At 41.8% G+C, this 27521-nt stretch overlaps 1 protein-coding gene across 1 annotated transcript; it reads left to right on the forward strand.

The window, feature by feature from the left end:
- The first annotated feature begins 6926 nt into the window (after positions 1 to 6926).
- On the forward strand, positions 6927 to 27068 carry CUNH2orf80 (chromosome unknown C2orf80 homolog). Its single transcript, XM_070028521.1, has 9 exons — positions 6927 to 7028; positions 9915 to 10043; positions 11990 to 12071; positions 14489 to 14571; positions 16648 to 16735; positions 17286 to 17345; positions 23269 to 23353; positions 24179 to 24297; positions 26581 to 27068. Exons 2-9 carry the CDS (start codon positions 10003 to 10005, stop codon positions 26587 to 26589), a joined length of 567 nt encoding a protein of 188 aa, XP_069884622.1. The 5' UTR covers positions 6927 to 7028; positions 9915 to 10002; the 3' UTR covers positions 26590 to 27068.
- Positions 27069 to 27521: the final 453 nt, after the last annotated feature.

The raw sequence follows: 27521 nt of genomic DNA on the forward strand, positions 1-27521 counted from the left end.
TTTTATTGTAGATTGCATTGTAAGAATCGTCTTGATTTCAGACTATGAATATTCAAGGGAGATGGGATGATTCAATTGACCAGAATAGTAGATAATCTAAAAAGCTATGAGAACATGAAGGTCACTCTTAGTTATTTTATTGCTCAGATCCTTTGATAGTCCTGTTATTCATCAGCCTTTTAATTAACTGAGCACAGTGTGTTAAGGTTAATTATAGATACTTTCATCTAGGCCAAGCTCTACTGTCTCTAAGAACCATTGCTCAATGTTTATGAAGTTACCTAGATATCATTTCCTGGTTTTAAGGCTTATCAAAACTTCCTCTCCCTACTGTGGCTTTTAATTTATTTTATTAATTTATTTAATTTATTTTATTATTTTATTTATTTATTGGCAAAAATTGACCAACTTATACTTATTCTACCCTCTTTTCCCCAAATTCAAGATAACTGTTTAAAGAGGAGACAACAAAGATTGAGAGATAAGTTGTGGAACTTTAATACATAAAAAATTTAGCAACTATCAATTGCAAAGAAAAAGCAAGGTGAATTTCTGGAAATGCACTGAACAGATGATAAGGTTTTGTGACATTTAACAAGTGACATTTAATAAGTACTTTTTGATGTGTTATACAGCTTCATAATGTAGGAATCATTAAGCTCCTCTTTTCACCATAGGAAAGTAAAGTACAGAAAGGTGAAGCAACCTCAGTCACCCAGCTGTAAGTGGCCACAGCAGCATTTCTATTTTACATGCTCTACATGTAGTTGGGATATTAGTTGCTGGTAAATGAAGTCTACTTTTACTCTTTGCTCGTGCTTGGAGCCATTGAGAAACAGAAACAGAATCCAAGCAAAGAAACTGAAAATATGATGACCGTCCAAGCTGGCACTGAGGGACTCCCAGCCAGGTGGACATGCTAACACTTCACTCTTACTGAGGTAAACGTATTCACCTTACCACAGTAGTACTGTGCACTACACAGGCCTTCCCAGAGGGGCCTGGTTCATCATGGAAAAGCTAGTGGAAGAGACTTGAAAATTTGTCAGACAGATATTGAGAGGGATGTGTTCCCTAATTTGCATGTGCTGTGTTTGTATGTATGTGTGTTTTTGTGTGTGTATATAAACAAGGCTATAACAATGAATAATGGCCATTTGGACGAATATATTAAAATAGGTATCAAATTAGAGAAGTTAGTTGTAATTATTTTTTGTAATAGTTCAAGAATTGTAATGCTTCTCAGAAGGTGACTTTAATGGTAATCCATTTTTGAACAGAGCAAATGGACCTCAACTCATAGCATGAGTCAAATTAAATACATAAATAATGTCCTGACAGTTGTCACTAAGAGTGTATCAGTTAAGCACATTCTGCACAGATTTGAGTAGACACACAAGAATTCCCTGTAGAGAGTCTCAAGTTATTTCCCACTAGTTCTCTATTCCTCTGTGTGGCCCTTTTGTGGACTATCATGTAACATATGAGCAGCTGAGTGTGCCTATCTGACAAACAAAACTATTTGGGGGGGGCAGCAAGAACAATGAAAATGTCTGCTCTCCAAGAGCAATACAGAAAGAACTTTTTTAAGAGGCACCAGGAAAGTAAAACAGAATGCTTTTATTCCTGCAGTTAAAAGTTCAGCATCGATTTGACTGTATTTCTAGTCATGACTGTAGGGATGAGGTCAGAACAGATTTTTTTTTTTTTTTTTTTGGTCTGGTCGTGGGGCCTGAACTCTGGGCCTGGGCACTGTCCCTCAGCTCTTCAGCTCAAGGCTAGTACTCTACCACTTGAGCCACAGTGCCACTTCCGGCTTTTTTCTTTTTGCTTATGTGGTACTGAGGAATCGAACCCAGGGCCTCAGGCATGCAAGGCAAGCGCTCTACCACTGAGCCACCTTCCTAGCCCCAGATTTTTTTTTTAATAATCAAAACAAATTAGAAAAGGTTGTGTGTCAGGTGACATTGTCCAAAAGAAATGCACTCTTTACTTGTGCCCCTATGTACATCACCTTTAAAATAACTATTTTTAAAATATTAAAAATTAAAGTGTGTGTCTAAATGTTCATCCCAACACATTAAGATGGATCCATTACTACTCCTAACACTTCTCTCCTTTTCTAAAAGTTTTGTTTGAAATAGAATACATGCACACCAAAGAAACTTTGTAACCTGTACATATGCTTGTGCCAGGCAGAGATCATAGCCCTGGAAATCCTATTTGTAGCCTCTTCCACTTATTACCCTAATCACAAAAATTTGGTAAGCACTGCCTTGACTTCTAGCAGTGAGCATCAGTCTTGTCTTTTTCTATATAGCAATGAGGTTCCATGCATTTTTATAACTGTTTTCTTTCATTCTACCATGTTGGTGGGATGTGTCCTTACTGGAGGATAGCTTAGAAAGGAGCTTTCTGAGGTCGGGTTTGCTCTTGAGAATTCCTGTGTATGAAATAAAGATTTCATAAATTAACTCAAGCATTTCACTCATCTTCATTTTCTTTTTCTTTTTCTTTTTTTTTTTTTGTCTGTCATGGGGCTTAAACTCTGTGCCTGGGTGCTGTCCCTCAGCTCTTCAGCTCAAGGCTAGCGTTCTACACTTGAGCCACAGCAACACTTCCAGCTTTTTCTGTTTATATGGTGCTCAGGGCCTAATGCATGCAAGGCATGCAAGGCAAGCCCTCTACCACTGAGCCACCTTCCCAGCCCCACTTCTCTTAGGACAATATCAAATATCTTAGGACAAATGGCCATTTATTTATAATTTATCCCAATGAGAACTTATTCAGCTATGACACTATAAGCTGCCAAAGAAGAATATCAGAAGGGATAAGAAAATATATACATGAAAAACAAACTTTAATAGTCTCAGGAATATGTTTCACGTTATACTTTCTAAAGTATGTTTGCAAACACAAAGATACCTGGAATCTCAGTTAGGAGATCTAACTATCTAATTATTGGTATTTAAAATGTATAATTTTTACCTTCCATGTTTTAATAATGTGTACATCTTTTTTTTTTTACCTTTTTTTTGGGGGGAGGTCCAGTCATGGGACCTGAACTCTGGGCCTGGGCACTGTCCCTCAGCTCTTCATCTCAAGGCTAGCACTCTACCACTTGAGCCACAGCACCACTTCTGGCTTTTTCCTTTTTGCTTATGTGGTGCTGAGGAATCGAACCCAGGGCCTCAGGCATGCAAGGCAAGCGCTCTACCACTGAGCCACCTTCCCAGCCCCTAATGTGTACATCTTATAAGCTGGGTGTAGTGATACACATCTGTAATCCCAGTCCTCTGGAGGTTGAGGCAGAAAATGATAAGGCCAGCCTGGGCTCCATAGTGACGCCTTGTCTCAAAAAATAAAGGCTGTGGAATCAACGCAGATGAACAATCCAGTGAAGAAGTAGACCAAAAAATGGGGTACATATCCACAGTGGAATTCTGTGCTTCCATCAGAAAGAGTGGCATGGCCCTATTTGTAAGGAAATGGAAAAGACTTGGAAAAAATTACTTAAGCAAAGTAAGCCAGATCCAAAGAAACATAGGCTGCATGTTTTCCCTCATTTCTAATCATTAGAATATGCCTATAAATCTCCAAGTAAACCCAATGGATAGTAAAAGACAGAAAAATTACACTTGGACATGACAAATGAAACGGGACTCCAAACATTCACACAGTGTGACCGAAGGAGGATATTCTTAAGACAGGATCACAAAGGCTCAAGAGCTATGTGAATATGGTCATATAAAATAATGATTATTGAAATGAACTCCAAAAAATGAAGCAACTGCTTGCAGTTCTTTCTCTTGTTTTTTTCCTTTTGTCACTGTTTTTTTGAACTTCTGTACCCTCTGTCTTGTATATAAGTTTATCTGATTTGTAGAGAGGAAGAGGAAGCACAGAAATGGTGGGACAAAGGGTGAACTAATTCAGCAGTGCTACTTCATAGATACTATGTTGGAAACAAACTATGTTTCTTGGGGGGAAGGGGTCAGGATGGAAAAACGGAGAAAATGAGGGAGGGGGTAACACTGTTCAAAAAGAAATGTACTTATTACCTGACATGTAACTGTGACTCCTCTGTACATCACCTTTACAATAACAACCACACAACAAAGCATCGAATTCTTCCTTTAATGACAGTCCTCTTATCCTCAGAATTCCCCCACACCATCCTAACCAGCCCCTCTTACCTATAACCTATTTAGGTTTTATATAAACAACTCTGCCTTGAGTTGTTTATATAAACAAATTGCTCTTGACTTACTGGTCTGGCAGACATTTTTCCAACTACTGTCTAGCTTGCTGCTGGAACTTATCCTTGAAAGGGGTCTTTTTGTAGAAGGCTCAGTAAATCCTTTGTTTCAGAGATCCCTCCACCTAAAGAAGCTGATTCAACAATCACCAAGAAAACACACTTTCTGGATTTTTTTGTTCACACTTTTATTATAGCCCCTCTCTCCCAAAGACCCCCCAACATGAATTTTCAGGCTGGATTTAGAAGAACGTATCATTTTTGAACATCTTTGATTTAAGTTATCATCACATCTCCAATTAGAAGTGGTTTTAAAAAATAAGGACTTTATAGCCAGGCGCTGGTAGCTCACACCTGTAATCCTAGTTTCGAAGGTGTTTCCCGCCCTTCGACTCTTACCTCCAGTTAACCACCAGAAAACCAGAAGTAAAGCCGTGGTTCAAAGTGGTAAAGCTTAGCCTTGAGCAAAAAAAATGCTCAGGGACAATGCCCAGAACCTGAGTTCAAGTTCAGAGAGAGACAGAGAGACAGAGAGACAGAGAGAGAGAGAAGGAAGGAAGGGAGGGAGGGTGGGAGGGAGGGAAAGATGGAGGAAAAAAGAAAGAAAGAGTGAGAGAAAGTGAGAAGGAGAAAGAGAGAGAAAGGAAGAAAGGCCTTTTCACAAATAAGAACTTAAACATAAAAAGCACTGTGCCTTTATTTACAGTGTAGCTTCTTTTTTATACTGGAAATAAGTTAGCTAGCACATTGCTGGACATATTATCTACTATGACCATGACCAGAGGGGAAAAAGTGATTCTCTCTCCCTTGGGCATCTTTTAGAAAGTGAGGAAAATTTTCCATCAAGTGACACCTAGGAAAACTGCACCAATGGAGTATCACTTAGGATGTCCCCCAGTACACTCACATCAGTGGTTGTCACCTTCTTACATGTTCCGTGTAAGAGCCCCGCCCCGCCCCCTTGATAAATGTAAAGGTTAGGGATGACTTAATCTCCTCCTCAGAGATTCTGACTTAATTATCTGGGGAGTTTTCAAAGTTCCTTAGGTGAGTCTAAGCCATGGGCAATGTTCAGACCCACTGGTGCAAATGGAATCCAGATAATCCTACATTTCTCGTCTTCCAGACTTGCCCCAAGGTGCCCAGGCATGCCTAAGTCCTAGAGGAAGGCCAGCATTACCACTGCTCCCTGAGAAGGTCTGGTCCTTTGTGTTCCCAGAAAACTTTACTGAATTTCATCTTTTATTTTTAAATGTGAAAACCTTGTGCTTGCTACCCCATCTACATCCACTCAGTGCCCTCCTCACCAACAAACACAAATGCTGAAAATATCACCCTGCGGTTGTAGAAAAGACTCCTCTGCACCAAAACCGGGTTCATGGCTGCAGCCCTGCTAATGAAAGATGAAGAAGAAAGCACTTAAAGATATAAATATATCTATATATAGTTGTATATGATATATATAAAGTTATATATAAAGTTGTATGTGATATGAAGCCTTTGAAGAGTGGCATCTTGGCAATTCAGAACGCAATCAATGCACTTTCTCTCTCCTATCTCCCCTGAAACAGGCCATAAAAACCAATGCCTTTCTGACCTTCCCATGAAGCCAATCGTAAGAACTCTGTGAGAGGTATTTTCCTTGATCCAGGAGAAGCATACAGAGACTCAGAGAAGCCTTTGAGCAATCAAGCCTCGTCAAGGCCAGTTTACTACCATGAGATCACATTCTCTTGTGTAATTCTATTTCACAATAACTGTCCAGTCTCTATCCAAACTGAGCATAAAAACACACAGTTGCCTGTCTGTTCATTTCATTGCAAAAAGGTTCCCATGTCATGTAACACTTGTAGCAAATAAATGTGATTTTTTTTCCTGTTCATCTGTTCATTGTTAAGAGAGTCCTCAGCCTCAATTCTAGTATTATTTGAGGAAAAGCTATTTTTCCTCCCCTACATAATGAAAAGAGAAGAGTAGAAGTGAGGCTTATGAGCTGTAGTAACAAGCAGCCAGCCCAAGAAAATTAAGAATAATGGGCTCAGCCTCTGTCAATGGGTGTGGAAGAAGAACTTACAGGCATGATCAGCCAAAGCCTTGTTCTGAGAACAACAGGAAGCCCCAGAAGGCTGTCAGGAAGCCAACAAGGAGTCAGTGTGTGAGCACAGGGACCACTGAACAGGAGAGAGGTGCTGATGGTTTGCACTGGGTGATGGCTCAGGGTTTTCCCTGCTGTGTGTCCATAGTTACCACTCAGCATCATTATTCTAAAGGCTTCTCTGGGGACCCAAAGTATGGGGGAGCTGGACATTCACCAGTTTCTCCAGCAATAACCTGGCCAGTCAGCAGACACCTACATCTGCAGCCACACAGTATTAAAACAAAACAAAACAAGACACCAACAACCATAGGGAAGTGACTTCATCTCAATTTTCTGATTAATCATTTAGCTTGGGACACCTAAGTCAACTGGGTAAAAAGATACCTGAGCTGCAGGTCAGGATCACAATCCTGTCTCAAATGCATGACACCCCCTCCCCCACCCTTACAGGGTGTGTGGGTGGAGGTTTATAAGGAGTATTTTTAAAACCTTATTTTCAACCAATCACCACTTCCTAGCAACCAGGAGGGGGCGTGGGGAGGGGGGGGGTGCTCTTTGGCTTTCCAGTTGTCTGTGAGTGGCCAGTCCAAGCTGTGATTTTGCTGAAGCAGGTTCAGCCTCCATCTCCAGAAGCAGAAAAAGAACAAAAGCTCCCACCAACCAGCAGTCTCAGTGAGTGAAATTCTCCAAGGGGGATTTGCTAAGAGCGGGGACACGTAATAATAACACGGAGGGGAGAGCTGTGTCACCATTTGTGGAGGAGCTGTGTCACCATTGCAGGGATGTGCGGGGGGGTCTGCGTGCTGTGTGCAGATATTCCTGGTGCATGGAATTCCTCGAGCATATGGGAGCTGTGGATTGGGGGCCTGCGGGGGAGGGGGGGTGAGTGGGCTTTCAAGCCTGAAGCATTGATACCTGACCGGCTGTCTTTTGTGTGGAAAAGAGTAGTCTCTTTTAAGAAGGAAAAGCTGCCAACTACATGTTAACCAATGAATTCTGCAGTTACAAAGAACCTCTCCAGTCATTTAGTTCTTGTTTTACAGAGAAAGAACAGAAAACAGACCAATTCCCTTCCCACTGTCACAGTGGGCGCTAGTTGGCAGGGTCTTTGGACCTCCAGCCTAGTAGTTTGGGATTGGAAAGATGGGAGAGATATTCGTGAGTTTAATATTTAAGCCTTTGAATATGATGCTATGTTGAATGGGTTTGATGGGCTAAGAGGAAGCAGGGAGAAGCACAAGCTGTAAATGTTACGCTCTCTAAATCTGAATTTCAAAGACCTTGCTCAGAATTACAAGAACAGGTTAAGGCAAATGCTAAATCTTCCACTTTTCAGATTTTAAAGGTAATGGAACCTAGGACAAAAATATCCTATACACAAATGTTTTTCTGAATTATTCAATTAGAAGAATTTTAATACGTGCCAGCCTTTATGGAGTGATAGAATGTTAGGGTGAAAGGTGTTTGGGATGATGTTAATCAGGCTATCAGTTTTAGGGAACACTTGAGACTTGGGTGCAAATGAGCAAGTATCTGGGCCTGCCTACAGCAATCAGTGCCAGAGTGGAGGTTACATCCTGGTCTCTGGCTTCCCAGGGCCTACAGTTTTCCTTCCCCAGCCACACAGCCACCTGCTGGCTTGCGGCTTCCTCTCAGTTGACTTGACAACAGGGAGAATGGTGCTATCTTTACTCTATTTCCTTTCCTCCTTCTCCTTACCCACAGCCTAGCATTCCCCAAAGGCTGAAGCAGATGGAGTAGCAGCCAGAATGATCCAAAGTAATTAAGCCAACTCAGGGAAGGATTCAATTGTATCAGTGGCATCCTGTTTGCTCTTTGCTTATTTCTGAAGAATTTACTCAAATAAACCTTAGCGTTTACATACCACAATAGTAAAAAAAAAAAAAAAAGTTTTGTCCCAGCCATCTTTAAAGTGGTGACTGAAAAACCAACACACAAATTAAAAAACATACAGAGGATAATTTAATGAACATCCAGGGACTTTTGATCCCAGAACCAATGACTGTTAACACTTCTGTTGTGTCTATGCTTAGTGAAAGTTTTCCAGAGAATTAAAACCAACCAGATGTGAGATGTGTTCTGTTTGTGTGTGTGTGTGTGTGTGTGAGAGAGAGAGAGAGAGAGAGAGAGAGAGAGAGAGAGAGAGAGAGAGAGCACTGAGCTATCTGTAGTTTACACTATATACATACATGCATGTGGAGAGAGGGAGAGAGAAAAGGGAGAGAGAGCCAGTGAGAGAAAGACAGAGATTTGGCACTGGCTCCCCTGATAATGGGGTCTTGGCCTCTCTAAACTCTTTTTTTTGCAGAGGGGGGGCGGTCCGGTCGTGGGGCTTGAACTCTGGGCCTGGGTGCTGTCACTCAGCTCTTCAGCTCAAGGCTAGCACTCTACCACTTGAACCACAGCGCCACTTCTGGCTTTTTTTTTTTTTTTTTTTTTTTTACTACTTATGTGGTGCTGAAGAATCGAACCCAGGGCCTCCTGCATGCAAGGCAAGTGCTCTACCACTGAGCCACCTTCCCAGCCCCATCTAAACTCTTAAGAGAGTGATTAGCAGGCCAGAGATCCAGGAAAGAGATGCAAATAGAATTCAAAGATTGTCTTTTTGCTTAATTCTTTTTTGTTAGAGAGCGGGGCTGATGAAGTGATTTATGTGGTAGAGCAGTTGCTTGGCCCTAAGTTCAAACTCCAGTGCCACCAAAAGAGAAAAAAAAGAGGCCAATCTTGGTTCTTTCAAATTTTTAACTGATTCTGTAAGGGTCATACACATTATGTAGGCCAATCAACTGTACTCAAAGGCCATCAATTTAAATGTTAATTTCACAGAAACATCTAGAAGAATATTTGGTCAAATATCTGTTCATAGCAGTGCATCCAAGTTGATCCATAAAAGGAACCATCACAATGCACTTGAACAATCCTGATACAGTTGATTGCTGTTAATAACTCTCCCTGACTACTCCCTTTGATAATGATCATCTCTCTTTCTAAATGCCTTTTTGTGACTTCAGGCCTCTTTTGACCCTGTTGTCTGGTCTTCAGTTTCTGATTCAATGTTGGAATGGAAATCAAAGACATATTTGCCAAGATCACCTTTCATGGGGCTTTCAAGGACTTCCTGGCCATGGGGAAAGGAGTTATGGGTGATTGTATAGAAAACTCCATCATCAGCTCTCCTGCCAGGGCAGACGTGCTAGAGTTGAATGCACACTGGAAACCTCTAACCTATTCAGATCACCATCATTCCTGATCTATTCCACTCAAATTCCTGATCCATGATAACGTGAGTCATATCTGTTTTACATGTCAGATTCTTGTGAAGATAAGTTCATGCTAGGAAGGAGTAAACAATTCCAGGTAGACACAGGTACAGTGCTCTAGCCTCTGAGCCCCTTTCTTATCTTGTACCTGCTGGATAAGAGACCTCAACTCTGTGTACTCTTGGTTCCCTTCCACAACTTCACACTCCGTGACGGGTATTTGGAGCAACAGCATCCCTAATGCAAGTTCTTTCTGATTTGCTGCTGTGGCTTCTAGGCTGCTCCTGGGAGGCAGGGTCTTCCTGAAGGATATCAGGTGCAGTGTAAGCTGCGGACACCTGGCTCAGAGGAGGCAGCCTTCAGACATGGAAAGAAAGCTCCTAAAGAAGGAAGTGAGAAAGCTGCTGTGAGTATTATCCGGAATGACTTTCATGTATGGTACTTGGCATTTGGTAGGTTTTCAGAGATGGTCTGGAGATTGGCCAGTAGGTACAAAGCTAAGGGAGAATGTATTTATTCAGAATAGGAGAAAGGCAGATGGTTTGGCCTCTGCAAGTGGGGCCTCACAATGACGGGAGGCAGGGAGCTGAATCTCCGGGGAGGTTGCCTTTGCTTTGGCCTGTGAGGTTCCCAATTCTAAGTCTGGAGCCACCGCCCAGTTAGCAGGTGGGGACAGAATGTGCCATTGATTCCAACCTCACAAGTAGAAGACGTGCAGAGATTCTTAGAAGAGCCTAGTATTTAAATTACAATGAGTCTCTCTTGCTGTCAGTCTTCTCAGCTAACTTATCTTCTTTTTCTTAGCATGCAACTAATATACCAAGTTTCCTATAGAAGAGAAGATAAATTCTATTCTATAAGTCTCAGTTATAATAATATCTTGGCTATCAAAAGTATTATCACAGACCCCCCACCCAAAAAAATGCCCTTTCTCTGACTGGAGCAAGCCATGTATGAATTCACATGTTTACGTATATGTATGGAGGTCATAATAATACTAAAGAACAAACCATAATCAGGATTGCCAACTTCTCTTCTTATCTCATCTAAAGAATTATAATTTTGAAACTGAAAGTACACTTGTATATAGCCAAAGACTACATTTTGGCTGATTTAAAGTGCTCTGGAATATCACAATAAAAATTCAAAAAGTTTGGCTGAGCGCCAGTGGCTCATGCCTATAATCCTAGTGGCTCAGGAGACTGAGATCTGAGAATCATAGTTCAAAATCAGCCCAGGCAAGAAAGTCCATGAGACTCTTATATCCAGTTAACTACCAGAAAGCCCAAAGTGGCACTGTGGCTCAAGTGGTAGAGTGCTTGCATTGAGCTGAAGAGCTCACAGACAGTGTCCAAGCCCAGAGTTCAAGCCCCATGATCAACAACAACAACAACAAATTCAAAAAGTTTTATCTATCTTAAAAGAAAGCTTTTGAGCTAGGTGCTGGTGGTTGCTGCCTATAATCATGCCTACTCAGGAGGCTGAGATCTGAGTATCATGGTTTGAAGCTAGCCCAGACAGAAAAATATGTGAGACTCTTATCTCCAATTAGCCAGTAGAAAAGCTAGAAGTAGAGGTGTGGTTCACGTGGTAGAAAGCCAGCCTTGAATGAAGTGCCCAAGTCCTGAGTTCAGACCCCAATACAGGAACATACACATACAAAAGGAAAAAAAGGGTGGGGGTTAGAAGCCAGAAACAAACCTAATCTTCACATAGCAGCCAGCCCTAGTGTGAGGAACAGTTACACAACTAGCCTCATATTACATGGGTGATTTTCCAGGATCAGCCTCAACCTCAGAGACTCTAGAATCATTTCTTCATACACAGTTACTCTCTCTTCTGTTATTAACATCACTGTTAGAAGAGGATCTGATAGAGACATGCTAACAGAATTACTAAGGTTTTATGCATGACTCTTTTAAGGGTATCTATAGGCTAATATGAAAAGGCCTTAAGGAAAAGAATGCATCTCTAAAACATTATCTGTGTCTAGAATTTATCAGCTTTGGTATTCCTCCTGAATGTACAATGGGCAGCAAGTGAATCTTTATTTTAAATAGGATTAAGACTAGGATCAATCTTAGTCTTGCTGAAATCCTCTGGTGAATCCTGCTTTCCTGCAGATTCTATCTGAATGATAGGTTTAAACTTTTAGATAAAATGTGATTTAAGTATGGTTAGCGGTTCATCACAAGTTTCCTGTAAACCAAAACTGAACATTAACATAGCCACCAGACTATGGGGTGACAGCTGTTGTATTTTGTGCTGGGAGGGAGGGTTTGGGAAGGAAGCTGGGCAGATTGAGCCCCTGTCTCACCCACAAAGGTTCAATGCTGCTCTCTTGCTTTTAAGGGGAGATTATATTGGCATCAGACTTCGGGAAAATGAATTTGACCCAAAAGGAAGAAGGCAACTCTCCATTCTAGATGATATGGTAAAGAAAGGCATGCTGATGCTGAATTGTGTAATGTGTTTTAAATGTGTACAATAAGCCAGGCTACTATTACACACACACACACACACACACACACACACACACACACACTTGTCCTCTTACTCATCTTCTCATTCTAAGTTTGTATGGTTATTTTGACTCATTGAATAAAAAGCCAATGAGAATACAAAAGTCCTTTTAGGGAAGAAAAATTAAAACCCAAATGAGGGCAAAAATGTTACATTCATGATAATAAAAAAAAATCAAAGCTGAGTATGGTGATTTATAGTGGTTACTTGAGGAGTCAAGGTAAGAAAGATTAAAGTTTCAGCCCAGCTTGAGCAGAAAAATTTATAAGACTTCATCTCAACAGAAAAATCTGGGCTGCTAGTGCTTACCTGTCATCCTGTCTGTGGAGAGAGGCATAAAATAGGATTGTAGTCCAGGCAGGCCTGGACAAAAAGCAAAATTTTATCTAAAACACAACTAAAGAAAAGGCTGTGACAAATGTAGAGGGCTGAACCCATCAAGTACAATCCCCTTAGTTCAGATTCAAACCCCAGCACCAACAAAAACAACAACAAGCCGGGCGCTGGTGGCTCACGCCTGTAATCCTAGCTACTCAGGAGGCTGAGATCTGAGGATCACGGTTCAAAGCCAGCCCGGGAGAGACCGTGAGACTCCTATCTCCAATAAACCACCAGAAAACCAGAAGTGGCGCTGTAGCTCAAGTGGTAGAGCGCTGGCCTTGAGCTGAAGAGCTGAGGGACAGTGCCTAGGCCCAGAGTTCAAGCCCCACGACCGACAAAACAACAACAACAACAACAACAACAACAACAACAAAACACCTCCACAAAATATCCCCTTTCCGCTGAAATTACCTTTCAGGTACTTCTAAAACACAATCATTTCCTTGTCATTAACATTAGTGGGGAAAAAGCAAAGCAATGCATAATCCTTCATTTGTTGTATTGTTCATGTTGAAATCCCAGGTTCATGTTAGGCTCTGTTAGCTCACTTCACAGGAATTAAGGAAGCAATTGCAGAAAGATGAAATTCAGGGCTGGGAATGTGGCTTAGTGGTAGAGTGTTTGCCTAGCATACATGAAGCTCCAGGTTCAATTCCTCAGTACCACATAAACAGAAAAAGCCAGAAATGGCTCTGTGGCTCCAGTGGTAGAGTGCTAGCCTTGAGCAAAAGGAAGCTCAAGGACAGTGCCCAGGCCCTGAGGATGAGAGGGGGGGGGGGGGGGAGGCTCTCTGACTTCTAGTACTTGCTTGGAGCTCAGTTTGAAGCTAAGCCTCACTCTATACACACATTAAACAGAAATTAAGTAGATCAATGCTATGCTTTTCATACTTTAATGAACTTGATTATAGTGCTGTTTAATTGAGGAGGTCAGGGACGGGACTGGGATTTGGGTTGTTTTGTTTTGTTTTTTACTTTTTTATTGTTATTAGTAAAGTGATATACAGAGGAGCTACCTACCATTTGGGGATTTGGCTTTGACATTCTGGATTGAATCTCAGGCTGACTCCAGCTTCCCTTATTTTTTTTTAATTTGTTTTGGTTTATATTTCATTTTCCTTGCATCTGGGAAGAAATAATTCTATCACTTAGAGTTGTTAGAAACTTAGAACCCTAAAAGCCAAAGCCAAATCAAACCTTCCTCTTACTGGGATAGGGAAGCAGGAAGGAATATATTTTGATAGGCACATGGTAAATATACTTATTAAATAAAATCTCTTGGAAATTACCAAGAAAAGATCACATTAGGAATGATTGCTCCAGCTGGCTCTCAGCATTATATTTGATCACTTAATCATTTCTACCTCTGGCCCTTGCTCATGCTGGTCCTTGCACCCAGGATTTCCTTCTCCGTCTATAGAAACTCCCATTCTTCAAGTATGAGCTCCAAGAGAAGCTCATAGAATTGGCCCAACCTCCCCAAATAGACACATCAAATTCCCACATCACCCCACCTGCATTCCAGAAGCACCGTCCTAGCACTGTACAGAATCTCTGAAACTTCGTCCCTCAATGCCATTGGGGGGGGGGGGGAGAGAATGCCCAGAGGGCATCAATCACTCATCCAAGAATATGAAACAAGTTGTTGACAATTCCTAGATAGGAGCCCAGATTTCCCAGTTGCCAGTTTAATATGCTTTCCATTCATCTATTCTTTCTTTCCTGGCCCACACAAAACCAATGACTGTTCTAGGGGAAGCTACCTTCAATGCTTGTGGATCCTTAAGTATTTATGGCAAACCATCAGGACATTAAATTTAGGAAATGATCTTGCTCATTTTGGACATGATAAAATAGGACAGTCTTAGCAAGACCATTGTCATTGAGTCCAGGGTGTCCTTTGGGCACTGGCTAAACCCGTTCTTCTGTCTCTGTTCCCTCCTTCCAGGCACACTATGACTTGGCCATCAGTGTCGCTCTGCAATGGCTGGGTCACTCAGAAGACTTAACTTGGCTGGAACGGGAGGCCAGGTAAGTTGAAATACATTTGTTGCTTTTCTCTTTAATGTGTGACTCTGGATGTATGATGGAAGAAATTCCATCCCTCTCCAGCAGCTTCTGCCATAAGTAGGAAACACTTCCAGGGTGAATATTCCCTTCACCTAGAAACCTTAGGAAACCACACATTGTCAACTTGAGGGAGTCACCAATGTGTTTGTGTCTTTTTCACAGTGGTTAAAAACTGCAGTCTCTCCTGAGTCTATCAAGCACAATTTCTGGAACATGAAGCGGCAGATACCTGAGCTGAGATGTTTGAATGAGGGAATAATTTTCTTTACCAAGATTATTCTTTTTCTCCCATGTAGTAGCCAGGAAGACTGACTCAATTGGTCAAAACAGGGAACTGCTGAGGCCAGGAACCCATGGCCTATTCCAAAAGTCAGTTATTCCTCTGTTCTGTGGTCTCCAACTCCACATCTGTTCCTGGATGAAAATTCCAATTAGGGTTTGATTGTAAGAACCAGAAAATCCAGTTTGAATAACCTTAAGCAAGCAAGTAAGCAAAGCAAACAAACAATTAAATAAAACAGGCCAATTTAATTGCCTCTATCTGAAAAGTCTGTGGCTAGGTCTGTGTTTGACATAGTATAAGTCAAACCTCAGCTGATGTCACCAACACCTACCATTTGCTTCTGTTTTCTCTGAGTAGACACCATTCTTAATTTTATATCACGTTATTATAGCATTGAGTACAGGGGAGGAGGAATCTAATGAAAACACAGAATTGTGTCTCAGTGGTTTCATTTGCCCAGGCTTGTCTGGGATGGAACACACTGGCTCATTTAGTCTTCAGTGTGCTTTCCATTCTTGGAATCATGTTTTTAGCCTCCCCCAGAAATACAGAGGCTTACCTTAGGGCCAGGAAATTGCCACACGATAGAGTGAGGGTCCTGGTTAGCAAAGCCATAAACCTCCACCACAGTGGCCAGTGGGCTAACGTTTGCTAGCTGCATAGGCAAGAGGAAACAGGACAAGTCTATCACCATTACTGGAAGAGTGAAAATTATGGCCAGGCTTCATGGTGAAGCCTGAAATCCTAGGTAGTTGCGGGGTTTGGATATTGGGAATCAAGTTTTGAGGCTAGCCAGGGCTTAAAAATGTTCTAGTATAAAAATTCAAGAGAGGGGCTGGGAAGGTGGCTCAGTGGTAGAGCGCCTGCCTTGCATGCATGAGGCCCTGAGTTCGATTCCTCAGCACCACATAAGCAGAAAAAAAAAGCCAGAAGTAGTGCTGTGGCTCAAGTGGTAGAGCGCTAGCCTTGAGCTGAAGAGCTGAGGGACAGCACCCAGGCCCAGAGTTCAGGCCCCAAGACCAGACCCCCCCCCCCCAAAAAAAAAATTCAAGAGAGCTGAACACCAGTGGCTCATGCCAATAATCCTAGCTACTTAAGAGGCTAAGATCTGGAGATCATTTTTCAAAGCCAACCCCAGGGAAGAAAAGTCTGAGACTCTCATCCTCAATTAATCAGCATAAAACCAGAAATGGAGCTGTGGTTCAAGTGGTAGAGTGATTGAACAAAAAAAAAAAAGCCAAAGGATAGTAACCAGGCCCTGAATGTAAGTCCCAGTACTGATGTGTGTGCACATGCACATACATACACACACACACACACACAAAATATACACAAAATCAAGAAGATTCTGTCTTAGTGGCTAGACTTGGTGGCATGTACCTATCCTCCAGGTGACAAAGAGAGGGTGTCCAGGCTGAACTAAACAAGAAAACCCTATCTTGAAAATAACCGATGCAAAATAAGACTAGAGGAATGGCCCAACCGTTAGAGTGCCTGCTTAGCAAGCACTGAATTCAAACTGGTACTGAAAACACACACACACACACACACACACACACACATACACATCCAAAGTAAGTGTTTTACTAGCAAAGAGTCAACACTTCAATGTTATAAATCAGTGGTATCAAAAAAAAGGTTGGAGTATGGCTCAGATGGTAGAATGCTTGCCTAGCAAGAACAAGGCCCTGGGTTCAATCCCCAGGACTGTAAACAAGACTAAATCCACCATTCTTATTTATATTCCCCCTTAGGAATATGCCGTTTCATGGCAGACCCATATATCCAAACCGCAGAGAACGAGAAGCAATGATTTTGTCATCCTATGCTGGAATCTTAATGGTAAGGAACACTATTTGGATGGATGGATGGATGGATCACGTCTACTGTATGCATTTTTATATTCATGAATATTTATGGTATTTTTCCAACCAATGCTTCTAAATGTTTGGTATTTACTCATAACAAACATCTCATTTTTAAGACAAAAAAAGAAGAAGCTGGGTACAGGTGGTTCATGCCTGTACAATCCTCACAACTCAGGAGGCTGAGATCTGAGGATTGTGGTTCTAAGCCAACCCAGGCAGGAAAGTCCATGAGACTCTGTCTCCAGTTAACTACCAAAAAGTTGGACATGGAGCTGTGGCTCTAGTGCTAGCCTTGAACATAAAAACTCAGGAACAGTGCCTAAGTCCTGAGTTCAAGCCCCAATACACACACACACACACACACACACACACACACACACACACACACACACACACACACACACACACATTACCTCACTGCCCATGCTATGGCACACAGTATTAGAACTGGAACTATGAGAGCTTTGTTTTACAATAAGAGAAAAGTTGTGATATGACAATATACTGTCGTTGTTGTTTAACAGAACAGTGTTCCAATTGAAGAAGTCTTTAAAATCTATGGGGCTGATTCTGGTACTACCAAGGTAAGGGATTTTGAGAGAGATTATTAAATTTATACATTTATAATGCTGTATTTTCGGGCATCCATTATGAAATAACAGTTCTATACAAAAATCTACACTGTATTCCTTGAGTACACATACACTTTAGTGGAGGATAGCATGGTTACAGCACAGTAATCCTGGGTGAGTGTCTGGTTCATTTGTAAAAGCTGAGAAATAGGTGGGATTATGGGCAATGAGGGAATAGCAATGAAGCCCTAGTGTTTAGTGCATGTAACTTCAGAATGATAGTGATAATTAAGGCTCTGGTACTCAAGGGCTGGTTATCTGATTTCTATGTTCCTCTGTATTGGGATTTTTAAAAAATATTTTAAATTGTTATTATAAAGGTGATATATAGAAAGGTTACAGTTACATAAGTCAGGTAATGAGTACATCTATTTGGACAATGTCACTATTACCCCTTTCCTCACTCTCTCCCAGTATATTGGAATTTTTACATTTGTTCCAGATAATTATCTTTGACATGTATAGAGAGTCTTGGGATTGGAGTTGAGGACTATCAGTGGGACGTTCACCTGCCTCCCTGGCCTGTACCTGTCAGATGCAGGTACACTTTCTCCAGCTGTGACAATAAAAAATGTCTCCAGATTTCCCTGACAGACAAAATCACATTTAGTTGATAGCCACTGCTCTAAATATCAAAAAGATTAAATAGCTAATTAAGCATCTGTGTGTACTATTAACCAGATGTAAACTTTGTCCTCTCTGGATAAGGAGTCATCATGAAGGGAAAGAGTTGAGGAAGCAATATATGCATCTGAGGCTCTCTATGGAAACCCACAAGCTCCTCCTCCCTGCCTCAAGAATTGCCACTGTGCCCCCCCTCCCCTATCTCTTGTAGCTGCCCTCTATCCCTTTTCTCCTAGTCTTTTTCCACATGCTAAAGAAAGAACTGGCAGGACCTCTCAGTGGAAGTGTAGCATTTCTCAAATTAAACTTTCAAATTATAGTCTTTTGGGGTGACATATAATTTTTTTTTAGGGGGTAATGGTTTTAAATAGGGGACAGAGTTGGTTTAAAAAAAAAAGATACTACAAAAGTCTAATTGCTGTATATCTGAAATGACCTTCTGTTCCTTTGGATAAAATGTCATCTAAACAACAGCTAAAATCCTTCCCAAGTAAAGGCTTGAAGCCCTGTTGAATACTAATCAGATTATGGAGAATTTCCAGCAACTGGAATGTCCAAGTGATACATACAGTGTGGGAACTGGACTCACACTCCAGTTTTCATCAAGATTATTTGCTGCCACCAGGTGGTAGAAAGATATCACAGCCTCAGAGTCCCTCCTGATCTCCAGCTGTGCTTTTTTGTACCCAGGACTCCATTTGTTAGGAAATGGAAAGACTTGGAAAAAATCATACTAAGTGAAGTAAGCCAGACCCAAAGAAATATAGGTCCCATGGTTTTCCTCATTTGCAATAACTAGTATACATCTAGGATAAGTTTATCAGATGAGCAGAAAAGCTTAAAAGCTATGGACATATGGCCATATAAGATGATGCTAAGCGAAATGAACCCCAAAATATGACACAAGAGGTCTTTCTTCGTTGTTGTTGTTTTTAATGTACTATGTGATTTTTTTTTGTTTCTTTTGCATGTTATTCCCCCTATGGTATATTCCCCTGTTGTCACTATAATAGATTTTGGTACCCTACATCTTGTATATACATTTATCTAATTTGGGGAGAGGAAGGGGAATAACAAAATACTGAAACAAGGACACAGGATGACTCATTGCTACAATGATACCCACAAGATGCTATGTTGGAAATGAACTTTACAACTTCTGGTGGTGGGGAGGAGTGAGGGAGGTGGGAAGGGAAGGGATAGTGGGAGAATAACAAAGGAGGAGGTAACAATGTTCCACAAGAAACGTTCTCATTGCCTTACTCATGTGACTGTAACCCCTCTGTACAGCATCTTTACAATAAAAGAAAAACATTTTAAATCAACTATAACCTTTACATAAGTAAGGGCTATTTACAATTACCTTCAGATAAATAGAAAATATCCTACTAAATTGAAACTGGAAAAAAAGGCATATATTTTCCTTTAGCCAATAAAGCAAGTGATCAAAATATTCTTTGGGAAAGTGCTAGTGGCATTACTCAAGTGGTAGAGCACTGGGCTAGCAAGTGGGAGGCCCTGAGTTCAAAATCCGGTACCACAAACAACAACCAACAACAACCAAGAAACCATCTCGCTACTTCAGAGGCTGAGACCAGCGGGGGGGGGGGGGGGGGGGGCCGGAGGGGGGAAGGGCGGAAACTGCATGTGATTCTGTCTCAACCATGGCTATCCTCTTGGCTACACAAGAAGCACAAATAGGAGGATCTCAGTTCAGGCTGGCCCAGGTATAAAGACCAGACCCATTTGAAAAACAAATCAAGGGTTATGGGTGTGGCTCAAGTTGTACAATACTTACCTAGCAAGCACAAAGCCCTGAATTCAAATCTCCGTGCCACCAAAACAAACAATAAACCTCCTCAGCTCCATTTGATGGAGCAAAGGGAGGTGGAGATCATCAGAAAGAAGGAGGAGAAACAAAGCCCTGGAGAGAGAAGGACAAGGGCCTCTGCCTTCCTTCTGGCTTTCTAACGTGCACCCCAGGTTCTAGGACCGCCCTGTGCATCCATCCTATTCAACACCCAAAGCCCAAAGCATGATTTCAAAGGCAAACACACTGGCCCACGTCTTGCTAGCTGTGTGGCCTCTGATAAGTTATTCAGTGTCTCTGATCCCCAATTTGTCATAAAGTAAACAAATACGCATGCACAAATAGGCATGTGTATACTTAACCCAGCCACACCAGACTGTTCTTTTCAGAGCATGCATGTCAAGCACATGATGGGGCCATGCGGAGCCTTCCATATTAGTATTATTATTTCCAATCCCACCTCCATTCCAGACAGCAGCCTGTTTTCCTTGCAGTAATCTGTGTTCCTCCCTCTCTCCCTTATAATAACAGTCTGCCAAGGAATTTCTCTTCTTAGAGGATATTGACCCTGACTGGATTATACAGACCTCTGAAAGGGGTTTTATGCTAAGAAGAGGGGCCTACTTTTATTGATTGATTGATTGATTGATTGTGACAGTGCTGGTGCTTGAACTCAGGACCTGGGCACTGTCCCTTAGCTTTTTTGCTCAAGGCTGGCATTCTATGACTTGAGTCACAGTTCTACTTCTGGCTTTCTGGGGATGGGGAGAGGTGGTTAATTGGAGATAGTTTTGTTGACTTTCTTGCCCTGGCTGGCTTTGAGCCTTAATCTTTGGAGCTTAGCCTCCTGAGTGGCTAGGGCTGCAGGTATGAGCTGTTTCTGACACAAATTGTCTCTTGAGTACCTCCCTACTTATAAGCCTCTCATCTTTCCTGGGCTCACAATTGTACATCACCACATCCAGCTTCCCTTTATGAAGCTGGAGTCTGGCAAGCTTTTCTTCCTGGGAGGAGAGAGAGAATGAAAGAGAGAGAGAGAGAGAGAGAGAGAGACAGAGACAGAGACAGAGACAGAGAGAGACAGAGACAGAGACAGAGACAGAGAGAGAGAGAGAGAGAGAGAGAGAGAGAGAGAGAGAATTTATATTCCCTGGTTTTAATTAGTTTTATGTCAGCAAGTCATTCAACCTTTCTCTGGTAGATGAGCATGATCCTGTGCAGGAATGGTGACCATGAAACCGCTGATTACTTTTTTTTTCTTTTTGGCTATGCCAGGGCTTGAACTCAGGACTTCATTTGCTCTGGCTTGCCTGCTTGGTTTGAGCTCTACCACTTGAGCCATACCTCCAGTCCTGTTTTTTGCTGGTTCTTTTGGAAATAGTATCTCTCAGACATTTCTACCAGAGCTTGCCTCAAATTATGAGCCCCCAGATCTCAGCTTCCTGAGTAGGTAAAGGATGACAGGCATGAGCCATCAGCCTTCAGATCTGCCACAGAACTCCTTTGGAAGGTTAGAAATGATGGTGATGATAAGAAATACAAAAAGTAATTATCACCATCATCATTGTGAAAGCTAATATTCAGGATTGTATGATGTGCCAGGTACTATTCAAAACACTTTATTTTTGTTCAATCTTTACGCCTTACTATGACCCCATGAAGGGTCACCAGTATTATTAATATCACATAAAAAAAACAGGCACAGAGAAGCTATGTAACACACCTAAGGTCACACATATTATAAATGGTGGGGCTTGTGTTAAATACAGTTTGGTACTAAAATCAATGACGTTAACCAGTAATGTCTTGACTAAAATGGTAATTATCAAACTAGTCAAGAACATCTGGGGCTACTATGTGCTAGGCCCTCTGGTAAGGCTCTGGGGCTAAAATGTTAAACTAACTGGTCTCCTTGCTTCCATTCTCCAATCTATTCCCCCATAACAGGCAAAGAGATTTTCTTTCCTTCCTTCCTCCCCTTCTTTCCTTCCTTCCTTCCTTCCTTCTTTCCTTCCTTCCTTCCTTCCTTTCTTCCTCCTTCTCTCCCTCCCTCCCTCCCTCCCTCTCTCCTTCCTTCTCTCCTTCCTTCCTTCTTCCCTCCCTCCCTCCCTCTCTCCCTTCTTCTTCCCTCCTTCCTTTCTTCCTTCCTTCTTTCCTTTCCTTTCCTTTCCTTCCTTCCTTCCTTCCTTCCTACCTTCCTATTTTTTGTGCTGGTACTGGGATGGGAGCTCAAGGCTTTGTGCTGTTACTTGGCTTTTTTGCTCAAGGTTGGCATTGCACTACTTGAGCCACCTCTAAACTTCAGGCTTCTTTCTGGATGGTTCATTGGAGACAAAGGTCTCAGAGACTTGTCTGCTCAGTCCAGCTATGAACCTCAATCCTAAAATCTTGGCCTTCTGAGCAGCCAGGATGAGTTAGGAGCCACCAATATCCAGCTTCCTTTTTTCTTAAATTAATTAATTTTGCAATGCTGAGGGTGGCTCCCAGGACATCTTTTTGTTGTTGTTGTTTTGATTGGCTGCTTTTATTTCTTTTTTAAATCTTGTCATTTCTAACCACATTTTCCCTCCTTCCCTCCATTTCTTCCTTCCTTTCTTCCTTCCTTCCCAGGACATCTTGCATGCTAGACAAGTGCACTACCCTGAACTGCCCTCTAGCTCCAGAGAGATCCTATTCAAAAGCCTGTCAGACCTTGTCACACCAATGCTTAATAATATTTTAGGCTTCTCAGGGCACCCAGAAAGCAACAGCAATGAGCAGCTGTGAACATGGATCATCAGGGAGCCATTTGATCTGTGTCTCGTTCCCCAACCCTCCTGGTCCCTTCAGCCTCAGCCTCACCCTGGCTTTCTTTCTGAATGGGGAAAGCATAGCTGATCTCCCCAGGTGTAACTACCCTGGTTATCTTGTATTTAGCTCAAGGCTTCTCTCTCCTGACTCAGCCCCAGAGAAACAGGAAGTCAGGGCCTGGCCTCCCGGCAGGTCTCACTAAATGCAATCTGAAAGGGCAGAGACAATCTTAGCCTTAAAGACCGTCTGATATACTGCTGTGCGATGACAAACCACACTCGTGATCTTGTTCTGTGTGACTCCATGCTTGGCTACAGGGAAAATCAGTCATGAGGTTGGGAAGAGACTAGGGGAAGCAGGGGCAGGGAAAGTTTCTCCAGAAAGAGGATATTTGAGCCACATCACAGAGGAAAAGCAGGCAACTTCAGGCAGAAAGGGAGGAAGTAGCTTACCCAGAAAAAGTATGAAATAGGAACGAAGGACAAGAGCAAAGGCAGGGTGTCAAGTTCACCGTCACCGTTCAAGTTCACGGTTTCACAGGTTGCATCTATGGGCCATTTGGTAAAGTCTAGGAACTCTGGGTTGGTTAAACAGGTGGTAAGAGGCAGGTGTTAACCATACAAACTATCAGCAGGACTGTTTTGCTTTCAGGCTCCCCGGGCTCCCTTGTTCCGTTCCTTGCACCCCTTTGCCATGCTGACGGCCCCCACTGCAGCAGAATACTCCCGGAAACAGAGTAAGCCCATCCGCTCCACCTGCACAGAGGAACTGAAGTAAATCGGGAGGTGGGAACATGGGAAAAGGCCAACGTCGTAATGCCAACTAGATTTCCACCTGGTGGAATTGAAAGAACTAGGAGCTTTGCTGACCGGAAATCCTTCCCCCATTACCAAAATCAGACCCTTTTGTGAGAGAGCAAAGCAGTCTAGGGGGGAAGACCTAAAATTGTGGGTGGGCACATTTGTGTGTGTGTGTGTGTGTGTGTGTGTGTGTGTGTGTGTGTGTGTGTGTGTGTGTGTAATGAGGGCTTAACTCAGGGCCTCACACTCTTGCTTAATTTTTTCACTTAAGGCTGGTGTTCTACCACTTGAGCCATATCTCCACTTCCAAAAACATTTCTTTGTGTGTGCTGGTACTTGGTACTGAACTCAGGGACAGGACAACAGTGTACCTTAACTTTTGTGCTCAAGGCTAGTACTCTACCACTTGAGCTACACCTCCACTTCCATATGGTAGGCCACCTTAAAAAAAAAGTGTGTATGTGTGTGTGTGTGTGTGTGTGTGTGTGTGTGTGTGTGTGTGTCCTGGAACTGGGCCTTGAACTCAAGGCCTTGAGCTCTTACTTGGCTTTTTTGCTCAAGGCTGGTGTTCTACTATTTGAGCCATACCCACACCTCTAGCTTTTGGCTGGCTAATTGGAGAGAAGAGTCTCAAGAATCTGTGTGCCCCAAATTACTTCAAATCTGAAACCTTACATCTCAGCTTTCTGAGTAGCTAGTTTTACTGGCTCCCAGCATTTTTAAAGTTTTGTATCCAGCTATGTTACTGCCTGTATCTACAGGCGTCAAGTTAAGAAGGAGAACAACGAATAAAAACATCACCAGCCATTCTGCAAAGGAAATACCTAACACAGGATGGAAATTATCAAAAAACTTCTCACGCTTACTACCAAAGAACAAAGTAAGTTTGAACATCTGTATTTACACTGGCCAACTTGATAACAGATACTTTGTCAGAACTTACCTTTATGTCATCTTTAGAGAAGCTCCGAGGTGGAATCTAGAACCTGTGCTTACCGGATGTCTGGCTTTGGACAGGCTCCTTAACTTCTCTGGGCCTTAGCCCTCCTTCCTCTATACCCTTACATGGGCAGAACAATGCTATCTACCTCCTACACTGGGCAGATGAGTGTTCAAAGGCTTGAATGGTGCTTGGCCCAGAGTAAACCCTAAATAGATATTAGCCATGATTAATTTTTCAGTAGCTGAAAACTCATGCCCAAGTTAACTGGCTGTTTTCCTGTTGGTTCCGATAAGGAGGTTTATATTCCTTTTTGCCCTGTAGTTTCCAGAGTGGTGATAAAGGGAGACGCTGTCTTGTTGCCAAGACATTGTCTTGGCCGTGACCTTGGCCAAGATTCAGAAAGCAAGCTATCTTAGAGCTCTTCCACGTAGCCTTGACACCCCACATACCTTTCCTAGTAATAGTCCCATCTCAACACTTTCTTAGAAAATGATGTTTCTCATACCCATTTGGATTAATAAATGAGCTACTAATGTCAATATATTTAAATATGTATTGAATATTTAAATATGGAATATTTAAATATTTTAAACTGTTTTCCAAAAGACCTCCTAGACTTAAGAAAAAAATAGTCCTTTCTCTTATTTTAATGAAGAAATCAGGTGGGCTGGAAGCAAATACAAAATTCTGAATAAAGTATTGTCTTATCTTGGCTCTCCCCCTCCCCCAATTTGGGTGAGTCACTTAATCTGTTATGCTTAAGTTTGTCGTCTGTAAAAAAAAAATGATAATATTCCTTACCTCATAGGGTTTTTACAAGAAGCAAATGAGTTAAAGTATGTGTAAAGGCTCAGAGAAGTGCTAAAGTCATGGCCAGCAATAAGACAACTTCTCCCTTCATCAACACTCTACCCACACTACCATGGAAGGAAACAGGACAGAGAGAAGGCAAAGAGAGTATAGATTCAAATCGATACATACTACAATAATATGATACAAACATAACCTTTAACTTGGAAGTTGCTGAAAAAGAACTAACTTTGGGTAGCATTAATAGAACTTATCTGCGTGTGTATACGTGCACATGTCTGTCCCAGGGCTTGTACTCAGGGGCTGGGTGCTGTCCTAGAGCTTTGTTTCCCAAGACTGATGCTCCACCACCTGAGCCACAGTTCACTTCTGGCTTTTTTTGTGGCTAATTGAAGATAAGAATCTCACAGACTTTCTTGCCCTGGCTGGCTTCGAACGTGATCCTCAGATCTCACTCTCCTGAGTAGCTTGGATAATAAGCATGAGACACTGGTACCAGGCAAACTTAGCTTTTTGTTTTTGAAAATGATTTCAAGCTTAGAGAAAAGCTGTATAAACAGAACAAGGAATCCACACAGTTCTTTTACCCAGATCGTTATTGTTAATGTTTTGTTCTATACTTCATCATTTTATCCCTTATCTTTCTCTCTTCTTGTACAGATATCAGTCTGTGATATTTTCAGAGTCATTAGCGACACACATTGTGTCATTCAACCCCCATAAACTTCAATTTTATTTTCTAAGAACAAAGTCATTCTCTTAAATAACCAAAATAACCACCTTACATTATCAGCTTCAAAGTATCTTACATTGGTAAGTTTTCTGTTGTTTGTTTGCCAGTACTGGGGCTGGACCTCAGGGTCTAGAAGCTGTCCTGCAGCTTTTTCACTTACGGCTTACACTCTCCCACCAGAGCCACACTCTACTTCTGGCATTTTGGTGGTGACTTGACTATAGGAGTCTCACAGACTTTCCTGTCCAGGCTGACTTCAAACCGCAGTCCTCAGATGTCAGCCTCCTAAGTAGCTAGGAATACAGTCATGAGCCAATGGCACCAAGCACATTGGTACTTTTTTCTCATCCTCCACCAATGTTGCAGTTGGGGTCAATTTGGCAATTGACCCAATAATATCCCCTTTCAGCATTTTCCATTCTATACAAGATCTAGAGAGAGGGATTATCTATTCCATTCAGTTGAGAAATATAATTAAATTTCCCACTCTATCAAAATAGTTTCATGGAAATACTTTTTTTTTTGGAAATACTTTTCTTAATCTACATTTGAGTCCATCTTTGTCACTTAGTATCTGATATTTGCCTTTCACTTCCTATCAATTGAAAGCTAGCGTTTATTTGATGTGCACACTATATTGATGTGCTTGATACCAAAATTATCTTTTCATTTTGCAGGTCACTTAGAACTTGGATTTGAATCGTGGTCCATCATTAACAGGGCCTCTGGGAGGAGATTTTTTAAAAAGCATCTCAAAACGGCAGCCCTGACAGCATGCTTTACTTTACACTTAGCTTTTGATGCAAATTGTATTGGATGCTGTTTTTAATATTGAGCTTTCTTCTCTTATAAGTATATGGCACAACTCTGTTCTGTCAAAGAGAAAAAATATAACTTATGCTGCTTCATTGTGACTGGAAAACTTAGAGAATTCAGAAAGCATATGATATTTCTGTGTCCAAGCAGGCAGCTGGCTTTATATCCATTTTACAAGTGTTTAGCATTGAATGTTGAGCAGCAGGGGAAGAGGAGGCAGTGTTGCAGAGTTTTAATCCAAAATAAAAAATAATCCGCGATTGATTTCTTTTATTATGTTCCTAAATGGAAAAATAAAATAAAATCATTTCAATAAAGCATTAAAAGAAAAATGGGTACAAGCTTTCTCTCAGTGGACTATAATGGCTAATAGGAAAAGAAAATGTTCTGTTGTTTTGATAGCTTCCCAAAATACTGATTAGGCATGGCTTAGCCTGTTAATGTTTGTAATGACAATGATCAAGTGAACTTCAGCACAGTATCCTTCTTCAAGTTTGGGTATTCCAAACTGTCTTCCCTCCTGCAGAACAGTTGCATTAGTGTGTGCAAAAACACATCTGGGTTTATTGACTGCTGCAGAAAATGGTGGTGTATTTCCATGTGGAGTTGTGGCTGAAGAGACCACAGTGGCCATTTCTACACTGAGCCTAATCTCAGTTGTTCCTGAGATTTGCTGGGAGACTTGCAGCATTAGGATGGAGGCAGAGGCAAGGGCAAGTGACTTGTAGTTCCTGTACATACTGCCAGGGCTCTACCCTGTGACTACACCCAGTTTTCTTTTGTCCAGTTCTGCTAGTTAGAA

The sequence above is a fragment of the Dipodomys merriami genome, unplaced genomic scaffold (genome assembly GCF_024711535.1).
Source record: "Dipodomys merriami isolate MVZ:Mamm:240054 unplaced genomic scaffold, mDipMer1.0.p SCAF_1, whole genome shotgun sequence".
NCBI classification, from domain to species: Eukaryota; Metazoa; Chordata; class Mammalia; order Rodentia; family Heteromyidae; genus Dipodomys; species Dipodomys merriami.

What these genes read in the sequence shown, in the direction of transcription:
- CUNH2orf80 (XM_070028521.1), top strand. Translation starts at nt 10,003, where the DNA reads ATGGAAAGAAAGCTCCTAAAGAAGGAAGTGAGAAAGCTGCT. An exon ending in AAGGAAGTGAGAAAGCTGCT is followed by an intron (nt 10,044 to 11,989) that starts GTGAGTATTATC and finishes CTTGCTTTTAAG; the next exon opens with GGGAGATTATATTGGCATCA. An exon ending in TGGCTGGAACGGGAGGCCAG is followed by an intron (nt 14,572 to 16,647) that starts GTAAGTTGAAAT and finishes ATTCCCCCTTAG; the next exon opens with GAATATGCCGTTTCATGGCA.